Raw genomic sequence first — 16,333 nt, 5'->3', positions numbered from 1 at the left:
GCGTGTGCGCGCGCACGTGTATGCGTGTGTGCGTGCATGTGTGTGTGTGTGCATGTGTGCGTGTGTGCATGTGTGCGTGTGTGCATGTGTGCGTGTATGCATGTGTGTGTGTGTGTGTGTGTGTGTGTGTGTGTGTGTGGTCTACAGTTTTTGGGTTGGTGTTGTAGCTGCCGGGCAGGGATGAGACCCTGTGCAACGTTTTTGTTCTCTCACAGTGGATCTCTCACAGTGGATCTCTCACAGTGGATCTCACAGTGGATCTCACAGTGGTGAGGCCACAATGAAACTCACTTTTACATAACTTTGAACCTATATTTGTGACTTCTTGATAGACTCACAAAATAGGTGAAATATAGTTACAAATGAAAATATACTACATTTCCAGCTCACATAAGACAATGATGACAGTGATTATGACGGAGGAAGATGATGGAGGAAGATGACGGAGGAAGATGATGGAGGAAGATGCAAGTCAGAGGTTGTAGTCACTGTTCCTATTGGATGAAGGCTCTCTGCTGTCAGAGATTACCAAACGATCCAGAGCTGTCGGCACACAGGAGAGACATCAGATTTAGAGCAACAAAATGAACTCTTGTGTACAGACACACACACACACACGTGTGTGTATTTATGGCCTTGTGGGGACATCTCGTTGACACAATGCTTTCCCTAGGTGCTAACCCTAACCATTAAAAATGAATGCCTAACCCTGACCCTTATCCTAAACCCCACCATAACCTAATTGTAATCCTGACACTAAAACCACATGTTGACTCTCAACAAGGCCTTCAAACTCGTGGGGACCTGGTTTATGGTCCCCACAAAGATGTTAATACCCGTCTACACACAGACACACACACACACACACACACTGTCTGGATTTATATATTATATATATTTCATATACTTTTCATAACAACATGCCTGGGTCTTTGAGAATATTATTGATGTGGCTAGATGCTGAAGTCGGTGTTTTTGTTAAATCGGGGATAAAAATGTTTTCCTCCGCCACGTCGTTTACCTCCTGTGGTCTGTTCAGGTTCAGTACTCCTCTTTTACAGACTGGACCAATAACTGATTTGGACAGTCCTAAAGTTTCCTCTACCTGTGATGTTTTTCTTCTGTTTAGCCTAATTATGACCTCTTTTATGACCTTATCAGTGACTTGTCCTATTACTTTTGCACTTGTAAAAATATGTACATGTATGTAACAATTAAAGTCTAAAATTTGAAATGCATTTTTCTCAAATATTGTAAAGAATTAAAGGAGGAAATAATTATACATATTTTTTGACTTTGTGTGTGTTACCAGGGTAGGAGTGTCTCTTATCTCCATCATTATTTTTAACTGCCGTTTTCCCTCGATGATAAGACACTGAAAGAGACATAAAGAGATGGGATGTCCGTTACTTTTTTATATGTCTACATGTTTTTCCTTTATTTTTCTGATCATCAACAAAGCACACAAACCACCCATGTACATTTATGAGTGCAGTCCTGTGAATAAGACAATTACATAAACTTTATGAGTCAATAGCTTGTGGAACCACCTTTAGCAGCAATAACCTTAAGTAATCATATTGTGCATGACTGTCTCTTGCAGATCCTTATTCTGCCTCCATATTCTTTACAAAGTTGCTTTAGTGAAGACCTTCAGTGTGTTTGCATAAATGTTTCTCTAAGGTCCTGTCACAGAATTTAAAATTTAATTCAATTCAACTTTATTTATATAGCGCCAAAAGACAACAACAGTCACCTCAAGGTGCTTTATACTGTACAGTAGACCCTACAATAATACATACAGAGAAAAACCAACAATCATATGACCCCCTATGAGCAGCACTTTGGCGACAGTGAGAAGGAAAAACTCCCTTTTAACAGGAAGAAACCTCCAGCAGAACCAGGCTCAGGGAGGGGCGGGGCCATCTGCTGTGATTGGTTGGGGTGAGAGAAGGAAGAGAGCCAGAGATTAATAACAAGTATAATTCAGTGCAGAGAGGTCTGTTAACACATAGTGAGTGAAAAGGGTGACTGAAAGGAAAAACTCAATGCATCATGGGAGTCCCCGGCAGAAGTGACTGCATTGGGCAATCTTAAAAGTAGAGATAGTGTCTGTCTCCTGAATCAAACTGGAAGCTGGTCCCACGGAAGAGGGGCCTGAAAACTGAAGGCTCTGCCTGTCATGGTGCCTGTGGCTCACCAGCTGATCCTGTATTAGGCAACATGTGTTTTTGATGTTTTTGCTCTTTCTCTCTCTCTCCTGCCGGGGCGATGCTCATTATGGGCTCCCCCCCCCCCGGCCCACGCACCTGTCATCTCCACACCTGCTGCCTATCTGCATAATCGTGAGCCCTACTTAAGATAGCAGCACTGTGCTAATCGTCGCTGGATCGTTGAGCTATCAGCGTCAGTCGCTCAGTAGTTTGAGAATCTGAATCTGTGAGTTGTTTCCATCTGTTCATCTATAACTAAGGTTTCTGTGTACAGATCTTTCCCTACCTGCCTGTCATCTCATGGAGGAGTGTTGGGATTTGTGTAACCCAGTTGTGGAGAGAGCAGAGTGATTCTTTGGAGCGCGTCTGATCCCCTTCCTTTCCCTCCAGCACATTGTATATAGTATCAACTGGTGTTGTCTGTATCAATAAACTGTCTTCTCTACAAGGATTTCTGGTCTGTGCATCAGTCCGTTAACTAAACGTGACACTGCCTCCCATTCTACTTTTAAATACCGCCTGTGCTTCGAGGTTTCTGGTAGTTAGAATGACTCGGGGGTGCTGATTCATTTAAACCAACACAATCATCCTGCTGCAACCAGGTTTCTGTAAGGCAGAGTAAATCGATTTGTTGATCAATTATTGAGTCATGTACTAACAGAGACTTGGAGGAGAGAGACCTCTTCAAACGCCTGGACTTTGTGCCATTGCAACACCTTGATTGTTTTCATGGTCGACCTTTCAGATTTTCTTTTTTCCTCATATTTGACCCAATTTGAGTCAAGCTTTACCTGTCATTCAGATGGCCTCACATTTGACTCTAGAGTATTATGCTATACAGAGGAAGTTGTGGCGTGGTGATGTGATTGTTTCCATTGTTGTCTCATAGCAAGAAGGCCCTAAGTTATAATTTACTTGCTGAATGGTTGTCTGTCTCTATATATTACAATCAGTCATATACAGAGTGTTGCCATCCTCTTCAATCAATCAAAGCTTTATTCGTCACATGCAGGTTGCCCTGCAGTGAAATGGGACCCCCCCCGACCATACACATATAGCACAAACATTACATGGGGATACAGGTCGGAATGTAATGTTTGTGCTATATGTGTATGGTCGGGGGGGGTCCCATTTCACTGCAGGGCAACCTGCATGTGACGAATAAAGCTTTGATTGATTGAAGAGGATGGCAACACTCTGTATATGTGACCAATGGAATAAGCCCCTGATTTGGATGGATGGATAGATATGGCTTAGATAGTTCATGGTCCGCTCGAGGACTGCAAGATGTCTGGGTTTGCTCAAAGAAATGTCAAAACACCCAGGAGCAACATCTCAGTTGAATCTTCAGGCTTGTGAATGCTGATTATAGTACAATATGAAAAAGACTCCACAAGTATAGGTTCTTTGGAAGGATTTCCAGGTAAAACCTCTTTTCTTAAAAAAAGAACATGGAAGCACAACTTAAAGTTGCATTTGAACAAAACACAAGACTTCTGGAACAGTGTTTGGATCAATGAGACCAAAGATGAAATCCTTGGCCATAATGCACAATTCCATATTTGGTAAAAACCAAAGACAGCAAATGTCTGGAAACAATCTAAAGCAACATTGTTACAAACAGGAGTTCCACAAGCCATCGGATCCATTGAGTCCTGTGAAACACTTCTTACATGACCATATATCAAACAGGGTACTATTTTGAAATACAGTATGTGATCAATGATATTAGAGCTGAGACTTAGAGTGCATGACTCACCGCTGTGACTCTGTGTTGGTCCTATCCAACGATTCTGCCTCCTGTCTGAAACTGGAAATCAACAGTGAACATGTGTGTCAGCACGTTAGCTATGCCATACTCTGGTTTCTCTGTTGTGTACCAATTAAAAACACTCCCAGAAAGTTGATTCTATTCATCGGTACATTTACAAAGTGACCAAATCTAGCACCACTGGCTAACAATGGGCTGTGAGGTCAGTTGCATGATCATTAATATGCAAATTGTCACATGACCACTGATCAATACCACGAGTACCATCCACACAGAGATGACTATGGCTGCAATCACATCATTGTAAGATGGTGACAGTTGTACCCTTAGGCCCCCTCCTTGATTCAGAGATGGTCTTTTCCAGAGATGGTCTCCTCGACTCCTTGATCCTCCTGGCACTTACCAGTGTACACTATATTACTCTGTTTGTGCCAATGGAGCTGATCCTTGGGGTGATTTTTTGCAAAATGATCCTATTGGTCATTGTGCAAATGTACTGTTTATTATGTTGAGGAAACCTGGAGTCAGCTGAGACTAAAGAAGTCACTTGGATTAACGAAATGGTCCCCTCATTGAAAACGCCATTTCCAGATGAGCAGAATGAACTTTCTTGGATTTCACTATCTGAATGACTGAGTGTGCATCAATTTGAATCTGAAGTCTTCCAACAGCACGTCATCTATTCTATTTTATTCTGACAAAGACCTGTGGACTGTGTGTGTACTCACATCTCTTCTGCAGGGCTTTTACAGTAGGCCTGGTGAAGCGCATCAGGAAAAGGATGAGCAATATGCAGAAGAGCAACGCTGTCATCACTTTGTAGGTCTTCAGCTGTGCCGCGTCCTTCTCAGCTGGACACACACAAACAGGAAAACACACATATTATCTGAATAGCACATATACTGTATGTATAAAAGCTGGTATTCTGTGTAAAGTACAAATAATAGTTTAACGCAATAGTATACAGATAATTTATTTATTTGATAATAGTACAAAGGTTTGGCATCATCTTTTTGAAATAACTAACATTTTTGTGAAGAATCTGCATATGTTGCTCCTAAACCTGCCATGTAGCATTAATGTGGTTTTACACAGACTGCTCCACGTTTTTATCAGAGTACAGCATGAAGCCAGTTAGACTTTTGGGAAGTTGCTCTCATCAGTTAAGTAGCAGAGGGGGTCATTAATTAGTTTCAGCTGCTACTGTGTTCACGAAATTACCAACATGTTCAGGAACAACAATGAGACAACCTCCAAAACATGAATGGTTTTACAGGTGGAGGCCAATATTTTTCCTTCCTCATCTTTTCTGACTGTTTTTTCACTAGTTTTGCAATTGGCTAAGGTTGGTGTCACTACCGATAGCATGAGGTGATGCTTGGACCCCACAGAGGTTGTGCAGGTAGTCCAGCTCCTCCAGAATGGAACATCAATAAGTGCTATTGCCAAAAGGTTTGCTGTGTCTCCCAGCACAGTCCAAGAGAAAGGCAGATAGGGCTGTAGAAGGTCCTTAATCCATCAGGAGGACCGGTATCTGCTCCTTTGTGCAAGGAGGAACAAGATGAGCATTTCCAGAGCTGCAAAAGATCCTTTGGCAGGTAACCGATTCTGATTGTTCTGACCAAACAATCAGAAACAGACTTCACGAGGGTGGCCTGAGCAGGCAACTGCCTCTAGTGGGCTCTGTGCTCACTGCCTGGCACCATGGAGTTGGACTGGTATTTGCCATAGAACACCAGAACTGGCAGGTCCATCACTGGCACAATGTGCTTTTCACAGATGAGAGCATGTTGACTGAGCACATGTGACAGACGTGAGAGGGTCTAGAGAAGCACGCTGCCTGTAACATTCTTCTGGATGACCGATTTGGTGCTGCATCAGTGATGGTCTAGGGACACATCTACATGATGTCACAGGCCTCTACAGGCTTGGCAACAGCACCCTGACTGCCATTAGCTTTCAGGATGAAAGCTCAAATGCTTGCACCCTTGGACCCTACACTGGTACACATTCCTCCTCATTAGGAGCATGTCCCAATGTTGTCAGGCATGCATACAAACACATGGGGGCTTGTGTGCATGCTCTATTGCTGCAAAGAAATTTAGGTAAAATGGACTAGCCCGCAGCACCTGTCTTTGAATTCAGCCCTCTGTAGGGTGATAATTTACATTTCCATCAAACAGTGTGGGATCTTCTCACTCCCCGGGCCATATCAGTTTAGATATCCAGCGTGGTTTGTTTCCCCACTGAGATCTGATTTCTTGTTTTCCAAGTCTTCCTGTGATTTTTTTCAGCATATTTATAGAAGACAAGTTGTCAGCTGCACTAAGTGAAACCACAGCATCATTTCCACCCTAAATGTGCTTGTGAGTGCAGTGACGACCCATGTTTACAGGTAATGTTTGTTAGTGTTTCTGAGGCCTGGCATAAATTAACAGAATCAATATAGATTCATGTATTTATTTTCCCTCAGTGCTGTCTAGACTCCAAGATCACAACTGGTTTCGGTTGTCGATCATAAATTTAAAAGAGTATCACATGTGTTGCAGTTCTTAAATGCACAACTTAAAGTCTGCAGAGAAAAAACAAGTCAAACCACACGACATGAAATTGGCACCGTTGAACATCTACAAAGATCTGCAGACAGCAGACCAGCCTTTGATCCACAGCACAGGCTGGCGTGTTGTTTGCTACTCCAGGGCTCTAGAGTGCGACCAATTTGGTCGCAAATGCGACCAAATTTTTCAGTGGTGCGACTAAAAAAAAATATTTGGTTGCACCTGTGCGACCAACTGTTCAGGGGTAGCAAAAAAAAAAAAAAAAAAAAAAAATCTGCAACCTTCCCTGTGGTCAACAACAGACACATTTTGCCCCTATCGTGGACTAAACCAATCAGAGATAGTAAGGGGCGGGACCTCTCTGATTGGCCGTGGTCCAGTTGAAAGTGCAGGTGGAAGTGGGAGGTGAGTAGCTTGAATAAAGCGATATCAATTCATTAAATCCTGACTTTTAAATATAACTGTGTTTTGCCAGAAACACCAGATTCTCAGATTAAAGCTCACAAAACCATTTCAACAACAACCAAACAGCAAATGAGAGCAGGTACACGGACTCCACACAAAGACGTAAACACAGACCCGACGCATCAGAATCAGCTTTGTCTTTCTCGGCTTTCTCACCCGACGGCCCGTAGACGGACACGCTGTCGGAGCTTAGCGATCCTGATGCGTCCGGTCCGCGCTGTGATTACGTCTTTTTGCGCTGATTCTGAGCTGCAGGTTTTGTCTCTCCAGCCAAACTTCACTGAGCCAGCAGCAAAAGAAGCAGCAAACTGCGCTTCACATTTGATCAATGTCGTCATGAATTTTGCTGTTTTGCTTCCACGACTATTAAAATCACACTTCATGCACAGCTAGCTCTCTCTCTATCTCTCTCTGTACTTCAAGAACAGTTTCCCGTCTCCAATCTCTGTTTTCTGTATTATTCATTGGCTTATTACCCACCAGTCTACCGTTGTTTACAGCGCTGTGGCTGCTGTCTGTTTCTTTCTTTTTTCACTTAAATGACCTCGGACAAGAAAGCCTATATTTTCTGTTGTTCAATACTGAAGAAATTTAAACTTTATATGCAGAACATTGTAGAATATTTTTAAGGTTATCTGCTATAAAAAGCCAGACCAGGAAAATCTCCTTCATGTTTTTCTGTTTTATTCTCAGTTACTTTCACACAAAGGCATCTGCTGTGATGTTCACAATTCTGATGAAGTCAGTGCTGATAAATGATCAGAATTATAATATTTCTGACTGTCTGAGGCTAAGTTGAATCGAACCGGGACTTTGAAAACCGGAATCGAATGGATTATAGAAATCAGTGATGATACCCAGCTCTAGTGAGCAGCCTAGGCACGACAGAAGTGGATGTAGCTGTAATAGGAAAAGAACTATTGCTAACTTTTCTGTTAAGGCCTGATCCTTCTGAAATTCATAGCCAGTGCTCTGACACGGTGTCATCAACCTTTGAATGCTGAAAAAGCACAGTGTATCCAGAAAAACACATTATATTATATAAATTATTATAAAATTTGTGTGCGCCTAACTTTTGTGCCGGTACGCCTAACTTTTTAAAGTTAGGCGTACCGGCACGCCCATGGCAAAAAGTTAGTCTAGAGCCCTGTACTCTCTCAGTAACGCTGTCACCTTGATGATCTCTGCCTTCAATCCGATCCAGCTATGGCTCTCTGATCTGACACGCATCTTTCAAATGATGCCTGAATTGTGTTTGTTTTTTTGTTTTTGTTTTTTGACCAAACAGGAAGCGGTGGATAGAAAATGCAGGATTACCACAACATTACCTTTACATTTGGTTGAAGAAGTGACTGCATTGGGCGCTTTATTCACAACGTTTGTAGTTTTAGAGGTGGTGGCAGTTGTCACAGGACTGCTAGTCAGGGAAATGGAGCTGACAGTGTAGTTTTCAGTTTGGGTATAGTCTGGAGTTTGGGTATTTCCTGGAGGACACATATCAGTTAGTATATATAACAAAAGTACAACAATAATGAATGTGTCCCTCTGTTGTGGACTTCAGTATGTGGACTAGAGACGCTGTGAATCAAACCTTATGAAGACGACCTGCAGGGAAGAATAAAGTTACAAGAAACATGGAACAAAATCATACATTTACAAGAGAAACAAAGATATTCTTTAAGATTATGTTTGTGAGAAAATAAAAAACAACAAACGAAAAGATTTTTCAAGGAACAGCATCCTTAAAGTTTATCTTCCATTGGACGGTCGTTGCTGTGAAGCTGACTATGACCCAGCTAAGCTCCTGCAGATTACAGCATATAAACCTTTGATCCTCAACAACTGCAGACGCACATTCAGGACCTGCTCTACACTGTTCCAAAAAATAGTAATGTCACAGTATCTTACTGTATATTTTACAGTTTTGTCTTTCTAGAATATCATTACATTTACATAAGTAGACTGTGACTTTACATGTCAAAGGTAAAATAACATCACTGTAAATATAGTAAAACACAATTTACTTGTTTTTTAAATATATTTTTTGTACATGTGCATATTTAGATTGTAAAAATACATTCAGAAATGTATCATAATCTCACAAATATTTGTCCGTTATTTGAAAGATTGAACTGCTATGGAAAAGTATGTAACATGATTCCTATAAGCTTGTGTTACATCACATAAGTATTATTATCATTGCTGTTTCTTCACCTACCGCCTACTGGTGGTGGCCAGAGGGGCCGATGGTGCGATATGGCAGCCTCGCCTCTGTCGGTCTGTCCCAGGGCATGCAATCCATTATTATTTAAGTTAACTGTATATTTCTGTACATTTACGTATTATGATTCATATTGCCACATTCAGTGACCTTGTTTACAGGTAATTTCATTGTTTGATCACATTAAAATGTTCCTAATTTAATGTCTAAAAGCACTTGGAAAAGGCAGAATCCCATGTGAAATGAGCCCAACAAACCCTATTTACATTACTGGAAATAACCGTATTTTCATGAGGAAGTTATTTTACGGTGGTATTTTGGCGCCCCAGCTGCTGGAATATTACAGTTTTTTTAAGATGTTTTTTTAACAGTGTACTCAAAGCACTTTGGAAATTGGTGAAACCAGAAGAAAAGACTTGATGCTACAAATTTATAGTTTTGTGAATTTTGTCCCGCATGTTGGAAATGTTATTTTTTAGAGCCGTAACAAACTGTAAAAAATGACATCAAAGTTCATTGATGGATATTTAGTTTTTAATCAGCGATGACTTTCTTAGTAAACTAGTAGCAGGGGTACGTGAGCTCTGATGTGTTTTTAGATATCACCTTCTTATTCTCGAAACACCAGAAACCATCTTCTATTTGGTGCCGCTGAGCTGTAGTGGTGACACAAGTTTCAGCGGCATGGATTTCAAAGCCTCTGCAAACAGAAGTGAAACTATGTGCACGACTAAACCGCTGTAGGGAAACATGTACAGATAAGACCTTTTTATATAAAGATGAACAGTACAGACTGACCCACATTTCAAACTTATCTTACTAATAAAATATGCTAATTTTATCTGGAATACATACAAAACATTTCATATGTATGCATGTTATTTTTAATTTATTTTTACTGGTATTTTTTTCTTATTTATTTTATTATTTGGCTTGTGTCACAGTCGAGGTCTGTGTGGATCAGAATGAACAGGAAAGCTTTAAAAAGCAATCGTTTTTAGGGACAACTAAAACAACAAACAACAAAGTGTAAATGTACAGTAGTACTACCATTAAAATATACCCGACGTATCAAACCAGTAAAATTACCCTTTGAGTATATCATGAACAGTATCAGGGTGCTACTCCTAAAGCATAATTCAGTGCCCGTTCGAATGTGAACTCTATTGTATGGTCATTTTTGGCTGACGATAACAACGACTGTTTGCGCTACGACAAGCAGATCAAAATGGCCAAAGAGGCTGACGGCCCCTCTGAAGCATTTTCTCTGTTTTCTGCAACAGTGTCGGGCAGCGATCATCCGAGGCTGGCTGTGAGGACCCTGAAAGCACCACAGGTGACCTTTGTAGACGGTCTAAAGCAGGGGTGTCAAACTCAAATACACAGTGGGCCAAAATTCAAAACTGGAACAAAGTCGCGGGCTAACATTAATATTTATTGAAAAAAAAATCTTCCTCCAGATTTAAGAATGAATCTTTTCTTATGGACTCAAATAAGTTTTGCTGGAAAACTGAATATAGAACAAGCAAAGCTTAATACTAAACGATATATATATTAGCTGTATAATACCAGTAGGCCAGCTCTAATAGGAATTTGGTATGGCTTCGCGGGCCAGAGTTTGACACCTGTGGTCTAAACTAACATCACATCCTGCATTCACCTTGAATTTATTCCCTCTTCCTGCTCAAAATGAGTCTTTGTTAGTATCTCGGACTCATTGTCTCATGTTATCGATCCACCGCTCAGGATCATTGTGCTGCTGAAGTAACGCGCCGATATTGAAGTATCTGTGGAGGGTATTTAAGTACGTTCTACTTTTCCAGCACTTGCTTTTACACTACAAGCCACAATCACACATTTATACAGTGCTTCTTCTTCTGTTACCTTTACTACACACACTCGCACCAACAGATAATCAACAGTTCAGTAACTTGCTCAAAGATATGAAGGAACTCTGCAGAAACCAGGAGCGATACTCAGATTAGTGGACGAACGCTGTGCTAAATCGTATCTGCCAGTAAAACTAGTGTTTAATAAGAGTGCGCTTTTCTCTGTCAGTTAAAGCAGGTTTCAGACTCACTGATGTCATTTCTAGTTTTTGTCTCATTCCAGGTAAATTATTACCTGTAAAAATGACTCACAGCACATCGTTATCTCTCCATATATTTACTTTAGTAACTAAACTCATGAAGATTTGTAGATTAAATAAGATCAAAAGTCCAGCTGACGGTTGTTTCTGGAGTGCATCATTGATGCCTGAAAGAGGGCAGCTACAACACATCGCACAGGCTGTAACTGCGCTGTGGTGTGAGCGCTGGTGATACTCAGTTGTAATAAAAATGAGTTCATGACCGTTTTACAGTTCACAGCAGTTTACCATTGATTTGTTGCATTGGTGTTATGACAGCATTTTTTATTTTGGTTAGAAAAATAGCTTTTTCTCATCACTATCCATTCCAGACTAGCGATCGACACAATAGCACGCAGCACCCTGAATACGCAGTCAGCGGTGGACAAACTCGGCCCAGCTGCTGGGATATCACAATATCAGCATGTTGGTGAAGACAAGAGTCATACGAACAGCACACATCAATGACGAGTCGGCACCAGAAATGTTTTTCCTGTGCTCAGATTAAAATCAGTCCAAAATAAAAGAAAGATGAAGACAAAGGATGATTTGGGCGATACTTTGCTAACAGCTTCCTAGTTCACTAAGATAACGACGAAGGTTTTGACGCCGAGTAAAACCAGCAGGATTGTAAATGCAGGGAGGATTTGTGCTTGTGTCGGTGGCCTTTAGCTGTGCTCTGTATTGTTTGCATCATCACGTACTGCATGAAATAATGTGCAGCAGACGACTTGGAATCATCAACATTTAACCTTTGAAATCTCTTATTTTAATGGATGTGAATAATCTGCATCTGGTCTCTTTATTCTCATGTTATTTGTAACCATCTTCTGTCTGGTTTTGAGGTGTTATTTTATTCTGTTTTTTACTTCTTTCCCCGTTTAAAACAAGTTTAAAACCATGTTGCAGTCACGCGTGCTTGGTGCAAACACACAAAATAAAACAGTGTAAAAACGATGCTTGAAAACTTCCTGCATGCAGTGTGGGTGTCTCCTGTAATTTATATTCAGCATTGTTGTTGCACGATGTTCACAGAACCTGAACGACCTTAAAGCAAATCAAATCAGATTTAAACATCCCACATTGATAGTTTTCAACATTTTCCAATCGTGTGAGCAATGATGATGCAGAACAGACAAGAATTAAATGTTTAATAAGAGGCTAAAATATATATTTAAATTTATTTTAATGTTCGGGTGTTTAACAGTAATTTTCTTATTGTCCTGGTGTTATCGAGCTCACGGCTTTATTAGAAAAATAATGAATTTCTCAGGTTTACGGCAAACTTTGCGATGCTTGAATTCAAATTGACGCTTCTGTCAGCAGTTTAAGGTCAGTAACAGCTTTTCATTAAAAACAAGATTTTAGGTGATGGAAGGATGAAAGGCCGATCAGACCTGCCAGGCTGTGGCGACGGTCGGCACAAAATCACCTGGATAAAAAGGTGAAGTGGAAGAAATGAATTAGAGGTCTCAGAGAGCGGGTCAGACGCCAGCGCCTTCAATGGAACGGCGCTCTGCACTCGCAGCAGCAAACGGACTGACACTGGAAGGACGACCCACTGACACCATGCTGGTGTGTCTCTTGTCTGTGTTTTATTTCCCAGAAGCCGTTTTTGTTGGAGTGCATCGTGAGGCTGACTGGGCCACACCGATCTTTGACGCTCCTGCATGTTTTCACTACTGATGGCAAATGACATGACGCACAGCGTTCCTCTCCAACGCCCGACGTGTGATATGTTAAAATGACTTTGTTGTTGAAAAGAGTAAACATGCTCAGTGCTAGTTTCCTGCTGCTCCTTTTGTTTCCATGTCTAAAGTATTTGTGAGTGTTTAGGGTCCGTGGACCACAGCTTTGTGCTGCTGGGAGACACTGGAGCCCACGGCGTCAGTGCACATGTTAAACTCGGTGAACAAATAGGAGGCCAGTATTCACATTATCTTTACTATACTATACTTACTGTACTATCTTTACTATTTTAAGTTTGTGAGGTGAAAATAAGTGTTTGCTGCTGCGGAGGTCTGCTTCACTTTTTGAGGAAGCACCTGTTAGTTAAGTTCAGCTCCACAAAGAGGCCTTCGGCAGAGGAGCAGGACGCTGCTGCTCAAAGCTTTGAGTTCTTAGTGACGCTGACAGTATTTAGCTCATTGTTGGTGGTGTGGTAGAGGAGACGCTGCCAGTTAGGTGAAACCAATACGATGAGATACAGCAGACTCTCCGGACTGTAAAATATCCAAGTTAATTATTGGTGACACGGACGTGTTCCCGTGAGTTAGTAACACAGTGACCGCTACCTTTATAGTCGTTTAAGGTAAGAAGGTGATCTAAAGGTTACAATGCAGGTCACTGAATGTTTTCAGCAGTGACACACGCACAACAACAGGGCTGACACTGTAAGATGGTCGTGTTGTTGTAGTGTGATGCAGTGATCACAGAGTCCTCCACACGCTCACTCTTTATCTGATGTTTGTTAGCATAAAATCAGCTCCGGGCATTCATTCATCCTCATGGTGAATATATGACAACATGTCAAACCACGAGCTCCACATTACAGCTCTAAGCTCTCGATTATTGCTCGCTCATCAAGGTTTGTCTGATGAAAGCAAAGTTAAATGAAAGGACGGACTTTACTGACCTCTCGCAACAAAGTGAGGAGTTTATCTTGTGCCCCTAAGCACTGCGTCTACAATGCATCCACAGTTACAGCGAAATGAGACAAACCGGTCTGACTGAGAGGCTGCTTTGCTTTTAGTATTCAGTTTGCCCCAAAATAAAGCAGACTTACCATTAGTCACAAGTAAGAGCGCAGAGATGATCACAAGAGCCCTCAGATCCATCACAGTATCAACGTGCCACCAGAAGGTAAGTGAGAAGGCAGACAGACGACACAAATCAGATCAAGGCAGCAACAACAGTAAACCTGATGTGAAAGGAAATGATGCAGAAGTGTCAAACTCCTCTGCCCTGCCCTCCCTCCCCCTTCTCCAGGCTGTGAATCACTTCATCCCCAGCCTGCTGCTGCTGCTCGTGCTTGTGCAAAAGTGCAAATTTCCTCCCTTCAAAGCGAGCTGAGTGAAGAAAGGCAGAAAGGGGTGGGGAAAGTAGCACGATAAGAAGCGAGGAAGAAGGAAGGGGTAGGAGGAAGAGGTGAAGGGAAGACTTACGTGCATGTGTGTATTCATTTTCACTTCAGCAGTTCTGACTCACAAGTCTCTGTCGCCCGCCGAGTCCGACTGCAGCAACATAAACCTGTTTTCAGGTGGCGTCGCTCTCGGTTAGCTTTAATTCTGAGGCTGAAATCTTACACTAGTGTGTCCCTCTGCTTTTCATAAAGACACCAACACACACACGCTGTGGAAGCTTCCTCGGACACCTGACTTTAGGGGTAACGAGCCCACACGTGTTAACATCTATACGTAAACACACATAACGTACATATTTACAGTCGTGGTCAGACGTTTACATCCACTCATCACGTGGTCCAATGTCATGTTAGTTTGGGGCTTTTCTTTTTCCAGGGTGGAACAGCTGTTCAGCTTTACAAAGAAGAGTTTATTTTGGATCATCCAAAATACACGAACTGTTTCAAAAGTATGTATTTATAAACCCCACTAACGTTTGGTTAAGTGTCTCTGTTGTAACTTGACTGGACATTTTTGTAGTCATCAACAACCCGCCTGACATTCAACCTCTCGAGCAGAGTTCTTTTAAAGTGGCTGGCTTCCCGGCACACAGCCGGCTTTGGGAAGGCCATTCCAGAAACAGATTTGTGGTGAGCTTTGACTGTAATGAAACTGTGTTGTTCCTGTGGCTGACTAACTGATTCAAATACAAACAACACAGTTTATAAAACAATGTCTGCATCTTTATTCTCCCCCTTGAAAAAAATCCGTGCACACAGCACACTCGTAGAAGTAAAATTTACACAACACATTACTCCTGAATAAAGTGGGATTAGCGTGAGGACACAAACTCTGTGCGGCCAGGGTGGCTGCGTTTCTGCACCTCCCACATTAAACAATGCTCAAAATAAAATCAATATCGTATTATACACGATACTGCACATTGTAGATAATCTAATGTATAACAGGCTTACAGCAGTTTTAAGATAAGTTTAAATTCTTATAACACAGCATAAAGTCACATGACCTCTAAAATTCACACAGCATATTTATTCATTTTTATTTTTTCTTCTCTGCATCTTTGTTGTGCATTTATTTGTTGTAGTGGTATTTCACATTGTAAAGCAATTTGTGCAGCCTGTTGGTAATGTGCTATATAAATTAAATAAATTTCAGTTCAGTTCATTTTTATTTCAAACATTTCAAACATGTGCCTTCACAATCATTACAAAATATCATTCCATTACTTGTTTGAAAAGGAGTAGGCTGAAGTATTTACTTATTTGTCCCTACCCCCTCAAGTTTTACCTCTCATTCATTTAATTTTTTTTTTTTGTCTTAAATTAAACAAACAATAATAAAAATATATATTCGAGTAAAATCAAGTGTTGGCTTTTTTAAAATTCTCTATTTTTAACATGTTTGATTTTATTTTCTGTTTATGTTATTTGTCTATGTTTAGCACAACGTTTGATTTTAAAGTGCTTTATAAATAAAGGTGGTGCTGAGAGTCGTTCATCATCACCCTTCAAAGGGTGATGCATGAAGAAGAATAAAAGCAGTGCAGCCATGTTATTAGCAAAACGTAAAGACAAGAAAACAAACTTAATACAAAGTTTTAACACAAAATACGGCACACTCAGACAGTATGTGTCAGCACACACTCAGTTTGCCGTGCTGTGTGCAGACACAGGCTGGGGGGGAATACAGTTTGGCTGCTGGAGCAGAGCCGAGCATCGAGTTGGCTGTTTGTGGTCATGAATGTAAACGTTTTCAGACATGACAAATTAAGATGTTTGTACCAGGTTATGAGATATAATATAATATAATATAATATAATATATATACACACACA

General features: G+C 41.1%; 1 protein-coding gene across 1 annotated transcript; it reads right to left on the bottom strand.

The window, feature by feature from the left end:
• Positions 1-219: 219 nt before the first annotated feature.
• On the bottom strand, positions 220-14,326 carry LOC120730757 (T-cell surface glycoprotein CD5). The gene is made up of 6 exons (XM_040027231.1): positions 14,142-14,326; positions 8,336-8,491; positions 4,713-4,835; positions 3,973-4,023; positions 1,310-1,375; positions 220-543 (listed from the first exon to the last, which is right to left on the bottom strand). The coding sequence occupies exons 1-6, from the start codon at positions 14,191-14,193 to the stop codon at positions 473-475; spliced, it is 519 nt and encodes a 172-aa protein (XP_039883165.1). The 5' UTR covers positions 14,194-14,326; the 3' UTR covers positions 220-472.
• Between the last annotated feature and the right edge of the window lie 2,007 nt (positions 14,327-16,333).

The sequence above is a fragment of the Simochromis diagramma genome, unplaced genomic scaffold, assembly GCF_900408965.1.
Source record: "Simochromis diagramma unplaced genomic scaffold, fSimDia1.1 OVJJ01000446.1, whole genome shotgun sequence".
In the NCBI taxonomy this organism is placed as follows: Eukaryota; Metazoa; Chordata; class Actinopteri; order Cichliformes; family Cichlidae; genus Simochromis; species Simochromis diagramma.
The sequence above is the reverse complement of the archived record's forward strand: the minus strand, read 5'-3'. Positions and strand labels throughout refer to the sequence as shown.

Bases quoted from the DNA above. Each gene is read 5' to 3' on its own strand.
- LOC120730757 (XM_040027231.1), bottom strand. From the start codon at position 14,193: ATGGATCTGAGGGCTCTTGTGATCATCTCTGCGCTCTTACTTGTGACT. The intron at 4,836-8,335 runs GTAATGTTGTGG...GTGTGTGTCCAG, and splicing joins TTCTTCAACCAAATGTAAAG to CTGAGAAGGACGCGGCACAG. The intron at 544-1,309 runs GTAACACACACA...GTGTGCCGACAG, and splicing joins TAAGAGACACTCCTACCCTG to CTCTGGATCGTTTGGTAATC.